This window comes from Mustelus asterias, chromosome 10 (genome assembly GCF_964213995.1).
Source record: "Mustelus asterias chromosome 10, sMusAst1.hap1.1, whole genome shotgun sequence".
NCBI classification, from domain to species: Eukaryota; Metazoa; Chordata; class Chondrichthyes; order Carcharhiniformes; family Triakidae; genus Mustelus; species Mustelus asterias.
Window position 1 is genome coordinate 108,289,636 of NC_135810.1, and position 19,764 is coordinate 108,309,399.

General features: G+C 45.4%; 1 protein-coding gene across 1 annotated transcript in view; it reads right to left on the minus strand.

Moving 5' to 3' along the window:
* The window catches only part of gabrb3 (gamma-aminobutyric acid type A receptor subunit beta3), a 359,120-nt gene that overhangs the window by 49,069 nt on the left and 290,287 nt on the right, over positions 1-19,764 (minus strand). Inside the window, exons 5-6 of the mRNA XM_078222876.1 lie at positions 13,589-13,671; positions 6,424-6,561 (exon numbers count right to left, since the gene is read on the minus strand). Coding sequence (XP_078079002.1) covers positions 6,424-6,561; positions 13,589-13,671 — 221 coding nt within the window. The remainder of the gene's footprint in view (positions 1-6,423; positions 6,562-13,588; positions 13,672-19,764) is intronic.

A 19,764-nucleotide genomic window follows, 5' to 3' on the forward strand; every position in this document is an offset into this window, starting at 1 on the left:
GCCAAAGTTATATTGGGTACCTTAGAAAATGAGACTGGGAAAATAATAATGGGAAACAAGGAAATGGCAGAGAAGTTCAATAAATACTTTGCATCAGTCTTCATGGTGGAAGATACTAATAACATTCTAAAAATACTAAATAATCAAGAGGCAGAAGGAGGCGAAAATAAATACAATAACTATCACTGGAGAAAAAGTACTGGGAAAACTAATGAGACTAAATGCTGGTAAGTCCTTTTGGCCTGGGTTGTATCCTAGGATATTAAAGTAAGTAGCTACAGAGATCGTGGATACACTGATAGTAATCTTCCAAAAATTCTTAAACACTGGAAAAGTCCCAGAGGATTAGAAAACTACCAATGTAACACCCTAGTTCAAAAAGGGAGGGAGACAAAGAACAGGTAACTGTAGGTCAGTTAGCTTAACATCTGCCATTGGGAAATGTTAGTGTCCATTTCAAAGGATGTAATAGCAGACCATTTAGAAATACATGATATAATTAAGTAGAGTCAAGATGGGGAAATCATGCCTGACAAATCTATTAGAATTCCATGAGGTGGAAATGAGCAGGATAGATAAAGGGGAACCAATAGATGTAATATGCTTGGATTTCCAAAAAAAGGTTTGATAAGGTACCGCACAAAAGGTTACTTAATAAGATAAGAACCCATGGTGTTGGGGGTAGTGTATTAACATGGATAGAGGATGAACTAATGAAAAGAAGGCAAAGAGTTGGGATAATTGGGGCATTTTCAGGATGGCAACTTGGAGTGGAGTGCCACAGGGATCAGTGTTGTGAAGGTAGTGAATAAGGCATATGGCATGCTTGCCTTTATAAGACGGGGCATAGAGTATAAAAGTTGGGGTCTGATGTTGCAGTTGTATAGAACGTTGGTCCGGCCGCATTTGGGATACTGCGTCCAGTTCTGGTCACCAAACTACCAGAGGGACGTGGAGGCTTTGGAGAGAGTGCAGAGGAGGTTTACCAGGATGTTGCCTGGTATGGAGGGGCTTAGTTATGAGGAGAGATTGGGTAAGCTGGGGTTGTTCTCACTGGAAAGACGGAGGATGAGGGGTGACCTAATAGAGGTGTATAAAATTATGAAAGGCATAGATAGGGTGAACGGTGGGAAGCTTTTTCCCAAGTCGGTGGTGACGTTCACGAGGGGTCATAGGTTCAAGGTGAGGGGGGGGGGAGGTTTAACATGGATATCAGAAGGACGTATTTTACACAGAGGGTGATGGGGGCCTGGAATGCGCTGCCGGACAAGGTGGTGGAGGCGGACACACTGGGAACATTTAAGACTTATCTAGATAGCCACATGAACGGAGTGGGAATGGAGGGATACAAAGGAATGGTCTAGTTTGGACAAGGGAGCGGCGCGGGCTTGGAGGGCCGAAGGGCCTGTTCCTGTGCTGTATTGTTCTTTGTTTTTTGTTATAATACCACGAGGCCATCGTCTCACCATCCAGCCAAACCTTTGAAAACAGATCACACCTGTATCTGAAAGCTAGCTTCAATTGTCAAATCCTTCCACCCAGCAATATCACTGCAACAAAATTAGGAGAACAAAGAACAAAGAACAATACAGCGCAGGAACAGGCCCTTCGGCCTTCCAAGCCTGCGCCGCTCATGTGCCCACGAGACCATTCTTTTGTATCCCTCTATTCCCAGTCTGTTCATGTGGCCATCTAGATAAGTCTTAAACGATCCCAGCGTGTCCGCCTCAGGATTGACAGAAAGGACAAAGAGAAGTGGAAGAGACACTGGATTGGATCCTGAACTTTGCTTAGAAACGTTAAGGGGGGTTCTGACAATGGGACAATGACTCTGCTGTTTATTCGATCATTTATGGTCTGTGATCCCAAATGAAAGAAAACAGAAAGAGATTCTGAAGAAGAGCCTTTCACTGAACTGTAAAATCATTGGATGCTGATGTCCCCTCTGGCATACCCAGAACTTGGAGCCAAGCCAGCTGTAGTTGAGTCTTCCCATCCCTCCCCTCTGCCTGACCTCCCTTATCGCTAGCAGCATGTCTGCTTCGCTGAGGGAGGGTGGGTGTGTGACGGACTAACTGCTGTGTCTGTCCCAATGCCTGACCCTGGAGGGGGTGCACCAGAGACCAGCAGCAAAGGCCATTTAAGAGTAAACCGATGCCCTCTTGTTGACATTTCACGTCACTCTCTCACCAGTTTCCAAATCCAGATGCAATACAGGTGGGTCAATTGAGCCACGCAATGTAAATTCGACAAGCCTGATGTTTGAGTAGATACTGAATAATAGAATCTACAGCACAGAAGGAGACCATTTGGCCCAGCAAGCCTGCACCAACAACAATCCCACCCAGGTCTCTCCGTAACCCCATATTTTACCCTCCTAATCCCCTGACACTAAGGGGCAATTTAGCATGGCCAATCAACCCAACCTGCACATCTTTGGACCATGGGAGGAAACCAGAGCACCCGGAGGAAACCCACGTAAACACGGGGAGAATGTGCAAACTCCGCACAGACAGTAACCCAAGGCCGGAATTGAACCCGGGTCCCTGGCGCTGTGAGGTAACAGTGCTAACCACTGTGCCACCGTGCCGTCCCTGGCATGACAAGAGCAAAGAAAAGATATAAATGATGCAGAACAGCTCTTTAATTAATCAGTACTTACAGGGATAGGTATTTAGTGATTTAATTTTGCAATTTCATTCAGATCAGGTGAACAATTAGCAGTGCATAGAACTAGACTGTCTTATGAATGTAGATTCATCTCGTCATGTATCTGCTCAAACATTCGTGTACTAATCCTAACTAATTCACGCTGTGTGAGTGAGAATCTCTGAAATGGGCATGGCCTTGGAAGTCTGCCAGAGGATGATCTGACACTTCATCAAGAAGTAACATAAAATCGACAGTGCAGAAGGAGGCCATTTGGTCCATCGAGCCAGCACCGACAACAATCCCACCCAGCTCCTAGCCCCATAAACCCACATATTTCCCCTCCCAATCCACCTGACACTAAAGGGCAATTCATCGTGGCCAATCAAACTAACCCGCACAGCTTTAGACTGTGGGAGGAAACCGGATCACCCGGAGAAAACCCACGCAGACACGGGGAGAACGTGCAAGCTCCACATAGAGTGACCCGAGGCCGGAATTGAACCCGGGTCCCTGGCGCTGTGAGGCAGCAATGCTGCAGGTGATCGATATATTTAAAGGGATACGGTGACTTAAAGGTAAATAACTGCATGCACACGAAGATAAAAATATTGTCACCATTACTAATGTACCTTTTGCCTTTACAAAGTTTATTCAGATAGTAAACAAGCCTGGTAAAATCCCAGGCCTGGCACGATAAATCTGGAGGCAGAAAACCAACCTTGTTCACCAGAGACACTATAGAGGCATAATTTTTTAAAAATTCAATTGTGGGGACATGGGCATTGCTGGCTGGCCAGCATTTATTGCCCATGTCTAATTGTCCAAGGGCAGTTGAGAGTCAACCACATTGCTGTGGCTCTGGAATCGCATGTAGGCCAGACGAGGTAAGAATGACAGATTTCCTTCCCTAAAGGACGTTAGTGAACCAGATGGGTTTTTCCGACAATCGACAATGGTTTCACAGTCATTAGTAGATTCTTAATTCCAGATATTTTATTGAGTTCAAATTCCACCACCTGCTGTGGTGGGTTTCATAGAACATAGAACATTACAGCGCAGTACAGGCCCTTCGGCCCTCGATGTTGCGCCGACCAGTGGAACCAATCTAAAGCCCCTCTAATCTACACTATTCCAATATCATCCATATGTTTATCCAATAACCATTTGAATGCTCTTAATGTTGACGAGTCCACTACTGCTGAATTTCAAACCTGGGTCCCCAGATCATTAGCTAAGGTTCTGGACTAATAGTCTAGCAATAATACCACTAGGACATCGCCTCCCTAGAGTAATGCTGCAACCATTTGCCGAGCAAAGTGGTGATGATGCAGAATGAGGCGAGAACCACAATATACCATGGCTAATGCACCTAACCGGCACATCTTTTGGAGTGTGGGAGGAAACCAGAGCACGTGGAGAAAACCCATGCAGACACGGGGAGAAGGTGCAGACTCCGCACAGGCAGTGGCCCAAGCCATGAATTGAACCCAGATCCCTGGCACTGTGAGGCAGCAGTGCTAACCACTGTGCCATCCTGCCGCCACAAAGGTGGCTGTGCATTCTCAAAGAGGTATATGGGGGAACTGGAGAAGGTGCATAAAAGATACACAATAATAATACTAGAAGTTCGGGGATATGCCTGTCAGAAAGGGTTGAATTGGCTTGGACACTTTTCTCTGAAAAAGAGATGGCTGAGGGGGTGACTTGATTGAGGTCCTTAAAATCACAGAAAGTTTTGATAGAATGGACATAGAGAAGATGTTTCCATTTGTTAGGAAGTCCAAAACCTGTGACTTAAACATAAGAGTATCACGAATAAATTTAATAGGGAGTTCAGGAGAATTGTCTAAGCCCAGAGAATGGTGAGAGTGTGGAACATGCTGCCATACGGAGTAACTGAGGCAAAAAGAATAGATGCATTTAAGGGGAAGCTAGGTAAGGACAAGGTGGAGAAGGGAATCGATGGAGACTCTGATATGGTTAAAGAGGGATGGGGGGAGGTTCCCGCAGGGCATAAATGCCAGCATAGACAGATTGGACTGAGTGGGCGGGATTTTACCGCCTCGCTCATCCCAAAACCGTAAAATCCCGCCCAAAGTCAACGGGCCTTCTCATTGTCCGCCCCTCACCCGCTCCGATTCCCGTGACAGGCGGGACGCTAAAATTCCAGCCAATGTCTTGATTCTTTGCTGCAAACTATAGGCCAGAATTTTCCGGCTATTCACGCCAGTGGGATTTTCTGGTCCCGCTGCAGTGAACGGAGATTTGGCTGAGCGTCAGGTTCTCCATCCTCGCTGGCAGCAGCAATGGGGCGTGAACAGCTGGAAAATTCTGGCCAATGTCACGCACAGCGTTCCTCTCCGTAGTCCAGCATTGTAGAATGACTGAAAGGTGCATGACGGAGGACTTGAAGACATGGGGCGGATTCTCTGGCCTCACGGTGCGCTTCTTGCAGTGGACATTGGCCCATCATTGGCTGGCGGTGGGATCTTTTGGTCCCACGACTGTCAATGGGATTTCCCATTGAGAATTGGCTGAGGTGTACAATTATGAGGGCTATGGACAGAGTGAATAGGAAGTAGCTGTTCCCCTTGGTTGAGGGGTCAATGATGAGGGGGCATAGTTTTCGGGTGAGGGGTAGGAGATTCAGAGATGATTTGAGAAAACAGTTTTTCACTCAGAGAGTGGTGGGAATCTGGAATACGCTGCCTGGGAAGGTAATAGAGGCCGGAAACCTTACAATCCTTGAAAAGTATTCAGATGAGCGTTCCAAGCATCATAACATTCAAGGATATGGGACAAGTGCTGGAAAATGGGATTCGCGCAATTTTTAGTGGTAGTTATTGTTGGTGCAGACTCAATGAGCCAAAGGGCCTTTTCTGTGCTGTATGACTCTATGGGTGGAATTTTCCTGTCCTGCGTGCCACAGGAATCGTATCAGGCGGGGGCGGACCAAGCAAAGGACCGCTGACTTCGAACAGGGTTTTCTGGTCTTGGGGTGAGCACGGCTGGAAAATCCCACCCTCTGACTCTACAACTTCTATATTGGTGAGAAATGCGGAGTATGGCAATGGAAGCAATGAACATTACGGAACCATCTTTGTTTGGAATTATACAAGCATCATAAATTAGATATACACATCAAATGAAAATAAATGATTGATCCCCAAAGTTACCACTGACTCTTATTCATTCACTTCACCATGAGTCGCTTGAGGGTTCTGCATCACCTCCTCAAGGCCAACTCATGATGGACAATAAATGCCAACCTTGCCAATGGCTCCCAAATCCCAAGGAGGGATATTGTTCTGAAATGTGCAGGTTAATCAAGAATAAGAAGCCAGGAACTGAAACATCTGTGAACTTTGATGAAGCATGTGGCTATTTAGAGCAATAAATCGGTGGGCAATAAATGTTGGCCTAGCTAGCAAAACCCACATCCTGTAAATGAATTTTTTGTATACAGCTCAGGTGTCAAGGAAAATCGGGCATGGAGGATCCCACAGTGATAAGTAAGTCTGCCTGGTTTCAATCTATTGTCAAAAATGTGGCAATCAAGACACATAATTGTAACAATCATGTTCCCCATCTCAATTTTCCAAAACAAATCACATACTGTCCCTCCCCCCGACCGGATTTTCCGTTCCTTCCGAAGTCAATGAAGTCTTGAACTTGCTTGCCGCATTTTACATCCCTGTCCCCGCCGCGACTGGGCTGTAAAATCCTGCCCAGGAACCCTGAACGTTATCACCGTAATGAAGCCAGACTTGCCTGTAGCAAACACAACGTTACGGGACACTAGTCTGTACTCCACGATAGAAAACTGTGGTAATTCAATCTTATGCACTCCAGTCACAGCGTCATCTCCACCTCTCCAGTAGAACTGAATGTCATCCGTTGTGTATCCATCTGGAAGTGAAAGCAAGGCTGGCATTATTCGAATGTGTCACACTTTCCATGCATCCCATGCAGATTCATGCTTTAAGTCCACCTGGTATATCTTTAGGCTTCATCTAAGATCTGAGTGCTGGGAATTGGAGCACAATGAGTCACAGTATTAAACATTTTAAACCAGGCACAGGAACAAACAAAAGACCCTTCACTCAACTTTGCCACTGTTTATTAGTCCCAACCTCTCAAGGGTAAAACATTCCAAAAACCCAACAACTATGTTTCAGGGCCCTCAGGGCAGGATTGGCTGTTTAATGCCAATTTGTGCCAATGATTGTATGGTGAACCAATGGTGAAAAATAATTGGATACACACTCTCCAACATGATTCTACATGCCATTCCTACTACAGAGAGAAAGAACTTTTGCTCAACTGTATATGATGAGTTCTTCATAGGACACTGAACATCGATCAAAGAGCAGTACTGCACAGGAACACGCCCTTCGGCCCACCAAGTCTGCGCAGACACAGGTGCCTCTCTAATCTAATATTACCTTGCCTCTATGTGGTCCATATCCCTCTACTTCCTGAGCTTTGACAAAGGGTTATCTGGACTGGAAACATCAGTTCTTTTCTCTCCTACAGATGCTGCCAGACCTGCTGAGATTTTCCAGCATTTTCTCTTTTGGTTTCAGATCCCAGCATCCGCAGTAATTTGCTTTTATCTCTCTATTCCCTGCCTATTCATGTATCTATCCAGATCCCTCTTGAATGTTGTTATAGAATCTGCTTCCACCACCTCCTCCGGCAGCGCGTTCCAGGCATTCTCCACCTTCTGTGTGAAAAACCTGCCCCTTATATCTCTTTTAAACTTTCTCCCTCTTACTTTCAACCTATGCCCCCGAGTAATTGATCCTTCGACCCTGGGGAAAAAAACTCTGACTGTCCACTCTATCTAAGCCTATCATAATCTTGTAAACCTCTATCAGGTCCCCCCCTCATCCTCCGATGCTCCAATGAAAATAATCCAAGTTTGTTCAACCTTTCTTCATAGTCCATCTCCTCCAAACCAGGCAACATGCTAGTAAATCTCTTCTGCACCCTTTCCAATGCATCAACATCTCATATTGCCAGTCTGAAAGGTGACTGATATTTATGTGGCAATTGAACAGAATCTACAATCATTTAATTTCCTTGCAGTTTAACACAAGTCTAAACAACCTTCTGAAAGGTTGCACAGAAGCATTGGAAAAAGTACAAGAATGATTTACAAGGATGGCACTCAAACTGAAAGATTATAACTGTCGGGAAAGACTAAACTGGTTGGAGCTTTTTTCTTTAGAAAAAGAAAAGATTTAGCAAGAGGTCTATAAAATTATGAAATTTTGGTCGATATCCAAGATAATGGACTGAATTTTAACTCGCTCAAAACCTTGCAGAGAGTTAAAATTGGGCCCAATGTTTCCACTTGCGGAAGAATCCTTCAATCCTACTCTTCAGCACTTTCTGCTCCTTCTGTTAGATTTCCTCTTTCGACCGACCAATCTCTGAGCCCCCTGGGTCTCTGCTGTAATGCCCTCTGCAAACTGCTGCCATGAAATCTGTTAGAACAGACCCTTCGATTCCCCCTTTGGTTTTATCTTTACCCCAGCGAAAGCCTCCCTTCCTCACCTTGGCACATTACATGAGGATTGCATGAGGGGGCGGCACGGTAGCACAGTGGTTAGCACTGCTGCCTCACAGCGCCAGGGACCTGGGTTCGATTCCCAGCTTGGGTCACTGTCTGTGTGGAGTCTGCACACTCTCCCTGTGTCTGCGTGGGTTTCCTCCAGGTGCTCTGGTTTCCTCCCACAGTCCAAAGATGTGCTGGTTAGGTGGATTGGCCATGCTAAATTCTCCCTCAGTGTCCCCGAACAGGTGAGTGGGAATTCTGTTCACAAACAGAACTTATAAGACACAGACTCAATTTACATGAATAATGGTTGGAATGCGAATACTTACAACTAATCCAGTCTTTAAGAAACAAAACAATGGGAGTGGGGAGAGCATCAAGACAGGCTAAAAAGATGTGTATTGTCTCCAGACAAGACAGCCAGTGAAACTCTGCAGGTCCACGCAACTGTGGGAGTTACAAATAGTGTGACATAAATTCTGATTCTAGGATCGCATGATAAAGACTCAGGAGGAAAAAAGCAGAAATATTTATGTGAAATAGTGTGACATAAACCCAATATCCCGGTTGAGGCCGTCCTTGTGTGTGCGGAACCTGGCTATCAGTTTCTGCTCCGCGACTCTGCGCTGTCGTGTGTCGCGAAGGCCGCCTTGGAGAACGCTTACCCGAATATCAGAGGCCGAATGCCCGTGACCGCATTCACGGGCATTCGGCCTCTGATATTCGGGTAAGCGTTCTCCAAGGCGGCCTTCGCGACACACGACAGCGCAGAGTCGCGGAGCAGAAACTGATAGCCAGGTTCCGCACACACAAGGACGGCCTCAACCGGGATATTGGGTTTATGTCACACTATTTCACATAAATATTTCTGCTTTTTTCCTCCTGAGTCTTTATCATGCGATCCTAGAATCAGAATTTATGTCACACTATTTGTAACTCCCACAGTTGCGTGGACCTGCAGAGTTTCACTGGCTGTCTTGTCTGGAGACAATACACATCTTTTTAGCCTGTCTTGATGCTCTCCCCACTCCCATTGTTTTGTTTCTTAAAGACTGGATTAGTTGTAAGTATTCGCATTCCAACCATTATTCATGTAAATTGAGTCTGTGTCTTATAAGTTCTGTTTGTGAACAGAATTCCCACTCACCTGAAGAAGGGGCTCAGAGCCTCGAAAGCTTGTGTGGCTTTTGCTACCAAATAAACCTGTTGGACTTTAACCTGGTGTTGTTAAACTTCTTACTGTGTTTACCCCAGTCCAACGCCGGCATCTCCACATCCCGAACAGGTGCCAGAGTGTGGCGACTAAGGGATTTTCACAGTAACTTCATTAAGTGTGAATGTAAGCCTACTTGTGAATAATAAATTAACTTTAACTTTACTTATATAAACTTCAGTCAGCAGGAACTACTCAATCCATGGGGAAAGGAGGAGGCATTGTATCTCTGTGAATTGGCACCCCAATGCCAAAAGGCACAATGTGTGGATGTTGCAGATTTCTCAATGAGTTAATCTAAGCAGGGACTGACTTTAGTGTGCTGACTTCCTTGTGTTTCTTCATCGGGACTTGATTGAAATTACTCAGCTTTAAGTTAATTTTCTTCTCTCATTTCATTCAAGGTATTAAAAAATAAGGCAAATGAAGAGTTTCCTTGTCGGCATTTCCTAATGCATTCAACCCAGTATTTGTCACTTATATTAATGATTTGGATGAGAATATAGGAGGCATGGTGAGTAAGTTTGCAGATGACACCAAGATTGATGGGATAGTGGACAGTGAAGAAAGTTATCTCCGATTGCAACGGGATCTTGATCAATTGGGCCAGTGGGCTGACGAATGGCAGATGGAGTCTAATTTAGATAAATGCGAGGTGATGCATTTTGGTAGATTGAACCAGGGCAAGACTTGCTCAGTTAATGGTAGGGCGTTGGGGAGAGTTACAGAACGAAGAGATCTAGGGGTACATGTTCATAGCTCCTTGAAAGTGGAGTCACAGGTGGACAGAGTGGTGAAGAAGGCATTCAGCATGCTTGGTTTCATCGGTCAGAACATTGAATGCAGGAGTTGGGACGTCTTGTTGAAGTTGTACAAGACATTGGTAAGGCCACACTTGGAATACTGTGTGCAGTTCTGGTCACCCTATAACAGAAAGGATATTATTAAATTAGAAAGAGTGCAGAAAAAATTTTCTAGGATGCTACCGGGATTTGATGGTTTGAGTTATAAGGAGAGGCTGGATAGACTGGGACTTTTTTCTTGGAGCGTAGAAGGCTGAGGGGTGAACTTATAGAGGTCTATAAAATAATGAAGGGCACAGATAAGCTAAATCGTCAATATCTTTTCCCAAAGGTAGGGGAGTCTAAAACTAGAGGGCATAGGTTTAAGGTGAGAGGGGAGAGATACGAAAGTGTCAAGGGGGCAATTTTTTCACACAGAGGGTGGTGAGTGCCTTGAACATGCTGCCAGAGAAGTAGTAGAGGCGGGTCCAATTTTGTCTTTTAAAAAGCATTTAGAAAGTTACATGGGTAAGATGGGTTTAGAGGGATATGGGCCAAATGCGGGCAATTGGGACTAGCTTAGAATCATAGAAAGCTACAGTGCAGAAAGAGGCCATGTGGCCCATCGAGTCTACACTGACCACAATCCCACCCAGGCCCTAACCCCATATCCCTATACATTTACCCACTAATCCCTCTAACCTACACATCTCAGGACCACTAAGGGGCAATTTTAGCATGGCCAATCAACCTAACCCGCACATCTTTGGACTGTGGGAGGAAACCGGAGCACCCGGAGGAAACCCACGCAGGCACAAGGAGAACGTGCAAACGCCACACAGACAGTGACCCAAGCCGGGAATCGAACCCAGGTCCCTGGAGCTGTGAAGTAGCAGTGCTAACCACTGTGCTACCGTGCCATGCCACCCCTAGCTTAGGGGTTTAAAAAAAAGGGCAGCATGGACAAGTTGGGCCGAAGGGCCTGTTTCCATGCTGTAAACCTCTATGACTCTATGACTCAATAAAACTTGGGCAAAACTCAACCTTCCCTGTAATCCCACAACTATTCTAATGGTTTGTAATAGTTTACAAATAGGATCGGATGTTTCACGCGTATTTGGATGAATTTGTTATTTTTGGATCCTTTTGAGGTTTTGGGGTGATTTTTTCTGTCCCGCCCACGCAAGGCAAGACAGAAAATTTGACGGGCCATTTAAAGGTCCATTGACCTTGGGCAGGAATTTTTGTCTTGGTGCATGCGCGGCTGGAAAATCCCACCCATTGACTTGGATATAATTTCCACATCAAATTCAACCTGTTTAATGGTCAGAATCGAAGGATTTCAAGCTGACCCCTGAAGGAAAATGGTTGAAAAAAAAATCACCCTGCCTTTAAAATGAATAGAGGGAGAAAAGTTAAAATGAAGTGTATAAAAAGGTTCGAATTTGTAGAGCAGGGAGAAAAGAATCAAACTTGAACTAAAATGAACAAAATAAGCTGAAAGATAATATGGAAAACATGGTCGGATAGAAGGGACAACACAAGCACAGATAAAGGGCTGAATTTGCCTGGCCTCTTGCAGCCTGGTGAAAAACAATGGGGCTGTAATATGACAGGAATAGGCATTGGGAGGGTGGCCAACCACTTCCTACAGTCATATTACCAGCGTTGGGGACTTCAGAGGCAGAATCATCTGCCAGGCAGCCAGCGGAACCATTTAATGGCTCAATTAATGGCCAGCTCCAGCACCCATGGACATTATGCTCACATTAGGAGTGTAATGACTTCAGTGAGGCCCATGAGGTTGGCTTCTTGGAGTATGAATTCCCTGATTGAAGTCATCCCTCTACCACGGCTATATTCATGGCCAGGTGTCCCTGAAAAGGGAGCATGCGGTGTCCGAGGGCACCACTGAAGCCTTCCATGCCCGCTGGGCACCCCGCAGGGACTGGAATGTATTATTGACTCCTTTAATTGCATTTTAATTTGATGTTTTAAGTTTTCTTTCCACTTTGTTTTTTTGTTTCGGGCGGTTCCCCTCCTTTTAGGGAGCTGCCCTTTTTGAGTTGTCCCTAAGTTAGTTTGATTTTGTTTGTTTGGTTCAACAGGAAAAGAGTTCCCTGACTGAAGTCACAATTGCCTGCCCAATCAGGGAGCTTCACCTGTATCTATATTGAGGAGTGTCATGTCCACTCCGGATTCTGACTTTGTACCTGAAGCACTCTTAGGAATTGAATTGAGTTTGTAAATAAAGGGAATCTGGTGAAGGGACATCGGCCTCTGAGGAGTTCTTTCACTGAGAGAGCAATCAGAGGCCCCCAATTCAGCAGTGCCACCGGGAGTGGTGGCCACTTCCAGTACTGCATTCAGGTGCAGAGGAGATGTGCTCAACTTCTGGGATGAGTTTCTTGAGGTTTGAGGGGAGCGGTGGGGGGGAGGTGGAAGTTTGGTCTGGGGGAAGGGCGAGATGGTGGAGCTGATGAACCAGGAGGCAGAGGCAGCCTGGCATGGGCACTGCCAAAAGCCCACCATGCTGAGTACATGGCGTGGACCTCTCCCGCCTCTGGTTAAATCCTGATGGTGGCATTTTGAGGCCCTTAAGTGGGAATAAGTTGGTGGGTGGACAACCCAATGCCCACTCCCGAATGTTGACATAATTGTGTTGGGGACGGAGATGGGTGGGTAGGCATCAGGTAGGGGAGCAACCCCACCCTCCCAGCCGCCAACCTCACCCTACTCCCCCACCCCCCCCAACCCCTTCATTCCCCCGCCACCCGGTCTTCAGTTGAAGTTTCCTCCAATGCTTGTGCACAGACAAATGAAACGTACCTATCATGTCCTGGACTGAAACAATGCACTGGATGACCCATGTATCTCGACAAACAACTCGTACTGGGCTTAAAGCTCCTGATTAGGAAGTAGGTCTCTGCACAAGCCTGGGGGGGTCCAGCAGCTCTGTGAAGTCATGCGTAATAAAGCATACAGAGAGCAAATTGCATCCCAGTGTTTGCTTCATTCAGGCTGAATCTGATTAAAATTTAAGCATTATTCGTCCCATGTTGTAGATAAGCATCAGACTACTGCCTAATCAAACTGAAATGATGAAGCATTTAATGCTTTCTGACTCCCAGCTGTAATTTTCCCATGCGGAGACACAAACACACGCCAAAACATTAAAGAAAGAAATATGCATTTTTTAAAAAAATACACAATCTAGCCCCTATCTATTTAAAATGTTAAATTACATTATGGATTGGAATGGGTGTGTTTTGAGGGGGTTGGAGACAGGGATGGGGATTGGGTTGAATGCTTGATAAGACTAATGCTCATGGTTGAGAATTCTTAGCCGCAAGGCTCGCTCCTCCTGAGAGTACTCACAGCTTTCTATTTCCAGCGTGCAGTTCTGTTCATCCAGTGGGTACCTCCGCAGATCCATCATGCACGCAGCTGTTGTTGTGATTCTGCATCAAAACAAAGAAAGAAAAGGTCACCATGGTAGCTGCTTTTTATTCCCAATCACTGTGCACGCGTCTGTTAACAAGGCAGGGTATTAATTCCTCCAAATTCTGGTCATTGCTCCTCTGAGCTTTACTCCCCACTGATCTTCCAGTGTGCTCCAACATGCTCATCCTCCTCCCCGCATCCTCCCTATGTTGAAATCGGGACAACAGTCTGCATTTAAGCAGTGCCTTTACCATAGTCAGACGTCCCGAAGTGATTCACGGGGCGCATTAGCCAAACAAGGGGTGGAATTCTCCGGCCGCGCTGGTCTAAAAGCCAGACATTCCCGCCCGACTGTCGACGGGGTTTCACATTGTCCGCGCTCTGCCCGCTAAAATTCCAGTGGTGGGCAGGATGGGAGAATTTCGGCCAAAGTGTGGAACCGAGTCACATAAGGGGGATGGCAAGCAGCTTGATCCAAGAAGTAAGCTTTAAGGAGCGTCTTAAAGGAGGAGTGAGAGATAGAGGTGCAGAGAGGTTTAAGTAGGAAATTCCAGAGCCTAGGTTCTGGGCAGCTGAAGACTCGACCGCCAATGCTACAGTGATTAAAATCTGGAACAGCAACTGTCCAGAATTGGCTGAGTTCAGGTTAAGGGCAAAAGAACAAAAGGAGCAGAAGCACATCTCGGACTGCCATTCATTACAATCATGAATGATCTTCTGCCTGAACTATCCTGCCTGGTCCCCATATGCCTTGATTCCCAGAGAGACAAAAAGACTTGTCTCAACTTTAAATATGCTTTTTTATTCATTCGTGGGACAGGGGCATCGCTGGCTGGCCAGTATTTATTGTCCATTCCTAGTTGTCCGAGGGCTGTTGAGAGTCAACCTGTGGCTCTAGAGTCACATGTAGGCCAGACCAGGTAAGGAAGGCAGATTTCCTTCCCTAAAGGACATTAGTGAACCAGATGAGTTTTTCTGACAATCAACAACAGTTTTATGGTCATTAGTGGATTCTTAATTCCAGGTATTTTTCACTGAATTCAAATTCCACCAGCTGTCTTGGCGGGATTCAAACCTGGGTCCCTAGAGACATTAGCTGAATTTCTGGATTAATAGTCTAGTAATAATACCACTGGGCCATCACCATCACTAGGGACAAAGGTTGTGTGTAAAATGTCTCAGTCTTTTTAATAGGCTAGTAATAATACCACTGGGCCATCACCATCACTAGGGACAAAGGTTGTGTGTAAAATGTCTGAGTCCTTTTAATCGTCTAGTGATAAAAGCACTGGGCCATTGCCTCCCCTTGTGCTATTTTAGCACAAGAGGGTACATTAGTCATGCTAACAGCTCTCTCGAAAAATGGCAGCAAGAGGAATGTTAGACAAGTTTTCTGACGTTGGTCTCCACCAGGGATCACATTGATACTGAACGATGGGACATCCACAAACCTCTGGGCTAGACAATTTCAGCCATTCACAACCCTTTCAGTGAAGACATTTCTCTTAATTTCAGTCCTGTATGATTAGGCCCCTTGTCCAGAGACAGTGCTCCTGTGTTCTAGATCCCAAAGTCAAAGTCTAAGTTTATTTATTACTCACAAGGCTTACATTAACACTAGATTGAAGTTACTGTGAAAATCCCCTAGTCGCCACACTCCAGCACCCGTTTGGGTCAATGCACCTAACCAGCACATCTTTCAGACTATGGGAGGAAACCGGAGCACCCGGAGGAAACCCATGCAGACACGGGGAGAACGTGCAAACTCCACATAGACAGTGACGCAAGCCGGGAATCGAACCTGGGTCCCTGGCACTGTGAGGCAGCAGTGCTAACCACTGTGCCACTGTGCCCCAAGACAGGGGGCAAAATAACATCTTGATGCCTCGCTTGTCAAGTCTCTCCAAAGTGTTTTAATGGATCGCTTCTCAATTCTCCGAACCCCAGAGAGTACAGGCCCAAATTACTCATCCTCTCATCAGAGGACAATCCTCCCAAGAAACATCTAGTCAACCTTCGATGTATATAGCGCTTATAGGAAAACAGAACAGGTTGGACCTGTACTCTTATTTCACTGTTATTTTCATTCCGATGGCAAGGTTTTCCTTCCATAGATATGGACTTCACTCAATACTGCAAGTGTGATCTCACCAATGCCTGTTACAATTATAGCAAGGCCTCTTTATTTTTGTACTCCAATTGCCTGACAACAAAGAACAACATGCAATTTGCTTCCTTAATTGCTTGCGGTACATGTACGCGAAGTTTCTATGTTCCTTGCATGAGAACACCCAAGTATTTCTGACCAATATTTATAAGTTTCATAGCTTTTTAAAAAATGTGATTTTTGTGTCCTTATTACCAAGGTGAACCTTACATATCACTGGAGGCTTGATGGACTGGCATTGGCAACAGAGATATGGCAAGGCAAGGTCATGGAGGGAACTGAATGCCAAGGATGAGAATTCTAAAATTTGACCATAGAAACTCAAAGCAGGAGTGTGCCATTCGGTTCCTCGAACCTGCTCCGCCATTAATTTTGATCATGGCTGATCACCGAATTCAATATCCTGATTCCCCCCTCCCCCATATCCCTTGATCCCTTTAGCCCCAAGAGCTATATATAATTTCTTCTTGAAATCAGACGTTTTGGCCTCATCTACTTTCTGTGGTAGTGAATTCCACGCATGCACTACCCTCTGGGTGAAGAAATTTCTCCTCACCTCAGCTCTAAAAGGTTTACCCCTTATCCTCAAACTATGACCCCTAGTTCTGGACTCCCCCACCTTTGGGAACATTCTTTTTGAATCTACCCTGTCTAACCCTGTTAGAATTTTATAAGTTTCTATGAGGTCCTCTCTCACTCTTCTAAACTCCAGTGAATATAATCCTAACCAACTAAGTCTCTCCTTATATGACAGACCTGCCATCTCAGGAATCAGCCAGTAAACCTTCGCTGTACTCCCTCTTTATCGAGGACATCCTTTCTCAGATAAGGACACCAAAACTGCACACAGTACTCCAGGTATGGCCTCACCAACACCCTATACAATTGCAGTAAAACATTCCTATTCCTATACTCAAATCCTCTTGCTATCAAGGTCAACATACCATTTGCCTTCTTTACTGCCTGATGTACCTGGGCGCTTACTTTCAGCGACTGATGCATGAGGACACCAAGGTCTCGCTGAGTATCCACCTTGCTCAATTTACACCCATTCAAGTAATAATCTGCCTTCCCAACATTGCTACCAAAGTGGATAACCTCACATTCTATCCACATTATACTGGATCTGCCATAGCTATGCCGACTCACTCAGTTTGGAGCAACAGCCAATGTAAAACAGTGAGCAGAGGGGCGATGGGTAAATGGAACTTGGTTGAATTCGGATATGGGGTTTCCTGCGCCATTATCTACTCTAGTCCCTGTTGCTTGGACCTCAAAGATCTCCAGAACTTCTTACCTCCCTCAGTCTTCCTAAATTTCTATAGGCTTTAGCCACCCATGTTTAGTATTACCAATGATTTCCCACTTCTTCACACTGGTTCTTTGCTTCACTTCCTCAATTATGGAAAAAAAAGATATAACCTTTAAAATTAGCCAACATTGACTTAATTAGTTTGAAGTTAAGATGTGTGAGACTTTCGTTTGAAATTCTCCGCTGCTATTTTGGCACAGGAGCGTACTTTAATTATGTTAACAGCTCTCTCCAAAATGGCATCAAGAGGAATTTCAGACAAGTTTTCTGACGTTGGTCTCCACCAGGCATCGCGCCTTTTACATTTTCATTTCTATCCATTTGAGAGATGCCAGATTTGGTTGCCAACCAACTTGGTGAATCACTAAGAGATCACACTGACCCTGAGTCACTATAATCTCCAAATGATTCACCAGGTTGGATAAACGTCAGGTATATCCAGTGTCTGTATTCAACAGATTACGATAGGTGGATCTTTAAATCTACAAGCATATTGTTTGGCCAAGCATAGGCGATGGGGACTTCTTAAGACACTCAACTGCACCTTCATTGCTTTCACGAACCCTCTCTGCAGTTGTATTGTCAGTTGTGGTTAGTGGATAAATAGCATAAGAACCCATTAAGAGCCACAAAGCTGGTATGATTCACTCATGTTTAACAGTAATAGGTACAAAGCGGTGAATAATCCTGTGAGCATGAGCAACACAGTCTTCTGAAGCAAAGTTTCCTTTCTTTCAAATCCCCACTTAGAGCAAAAGCAGGTAAGTTGCCCATTTGATAAAAGGACAGAACACTGATAAAACAGCGGCTCCTCATTCTACCTCATGGTGGTATCCAGGATTACCATCAGAAGAAAAATCAAACACCATTAAGTCTTCACTTTCCGAGGCTCCAGTCCCGGATGCAGGACATTTTCTATGGCAGTCACAGGTTGGAAAATCCAGCCATGAGGAGGTTGCATGTCCAATTTGGCTCAAGTCAATTTTCCAACACCAAGTGATCATAGAATTGAATCATCGAATCCCTACAGTACAGAAGGAGGCCAATCGGCCCATCGAGCCTGCACCGATAGCAATCCCACCCAGGCCCCATCCCTGTAACCCTACATATTTATTCTGCTAATCCCCCTGAAACTAGGTTCAATTTAGCGTGGCCAATCAACCTAACCCGCACACCTTTGGACCGTGGGAGGAAACCTGAGCACCTGGAGGAAACCCACTCAGGCATGGGGAGAGCATGCAGATTCTACACAGACAGTGACCCAAACTGGGGATTGAAACCAGGCCCCTGGCACTGTGAGGCAACAGTGCTAACCAGTGTGCAACCGTACCACCCTGATTAAGGGCGGAACTTTCCTATCCAGCCCACGATAATGCCCAAAAGAAAATCTTGCCTTAAGAAGCCAACATTGAATCTTCCTACTATCCACACTGAGCATCTTGTACATAAAATCTGGGCACATCAGATGTCCCAGGTCTTTGTCTTCTTCAAGGGAAATGATAGCTTTGGGTGGGTGATAGTACCAAACAAATTCTAGGTGCCAAACGTGTGTGAAAATGGGAGAAATTCACACTTCTTTTGGGTGGTTTAAGAATTGAATCTTACCTGACTCTGGCAGGAACTGAAACCAAACCAGTTTCTCATCAGCAGGGGGTGTGGGCGGGGCCTTGCTTGACTGAAAGCCGGCTGATAGCAGCAGAGGGTGCAATTGCACATGCTCAGATCTCTGTGTTACCCCCAGCTGGCTAAATTGAATTCTGCCCCCCCCCCCCGCCCCACCCCTCATTGCTACTGTGGGGATATTTTAAATAGCATTTAATTGCACCCTTGCTAGATATCTGGTGCTGGTAAGATCGCGAGAGACACAAAATCAGGTGTGAACTTGACTTCTCAGCTCTCTCACGATCTTGCCGGTGGGGCAAGAAGTTCAGATCACCCCCACAGTGTCTTCTTCTGCCTTAAATTAGAATTTGCTCCAATATCAATTAACATTGCCGGATGGTCTGACTTTTTAGCACTCCTTGATTCTACCCTGTGCGCACTCCAGCCCAGTCCTCCCCTTCGCCGCCCTCCTCAGTGTGTTTCTGCAGGTGGCTATTACTGTTCACACTACACCATACAGAAAGGCGAAGGTGGAAATACCTTGGTCACTTCTCAACAGGATGCAAGATTTCCTGAGGGGTCAACAAACGCAGATTCAGGGAGGTGTTTGATCTGAATACTGTCACTCCTCTTAGATGTATACTCATGAATCTCTAAAAACTTGTGTGCGTGTGTATACATCCATTTAGACTTGTCGTCATTGCCTCCAGTTCTGTTGTTGAGCTCTGTTATGCAGAGTAAGAAGCAGGAAGGTGGTTTCTTCGAATGAAGGGTAGGACCACCAGAGGATGACGCTCCAATCCACTACAGAACACATCTACCACATAAGGCAGTCCATGGGCCACCTATGGGGATTTTCACAGTAACTTCATTGCAGTGTTAATGTCAGCCTACTTGTGACATTAATAAATAAACTTAAACTTAGATCAAACAAGAAATAAATGCTGTACGTGCAAAGCGCAGCATCTCTGTCTCTTTTCCACAGGAAAAGGGACCTCTGGACAGTTCCTACAATTTGTGGCACAGTGG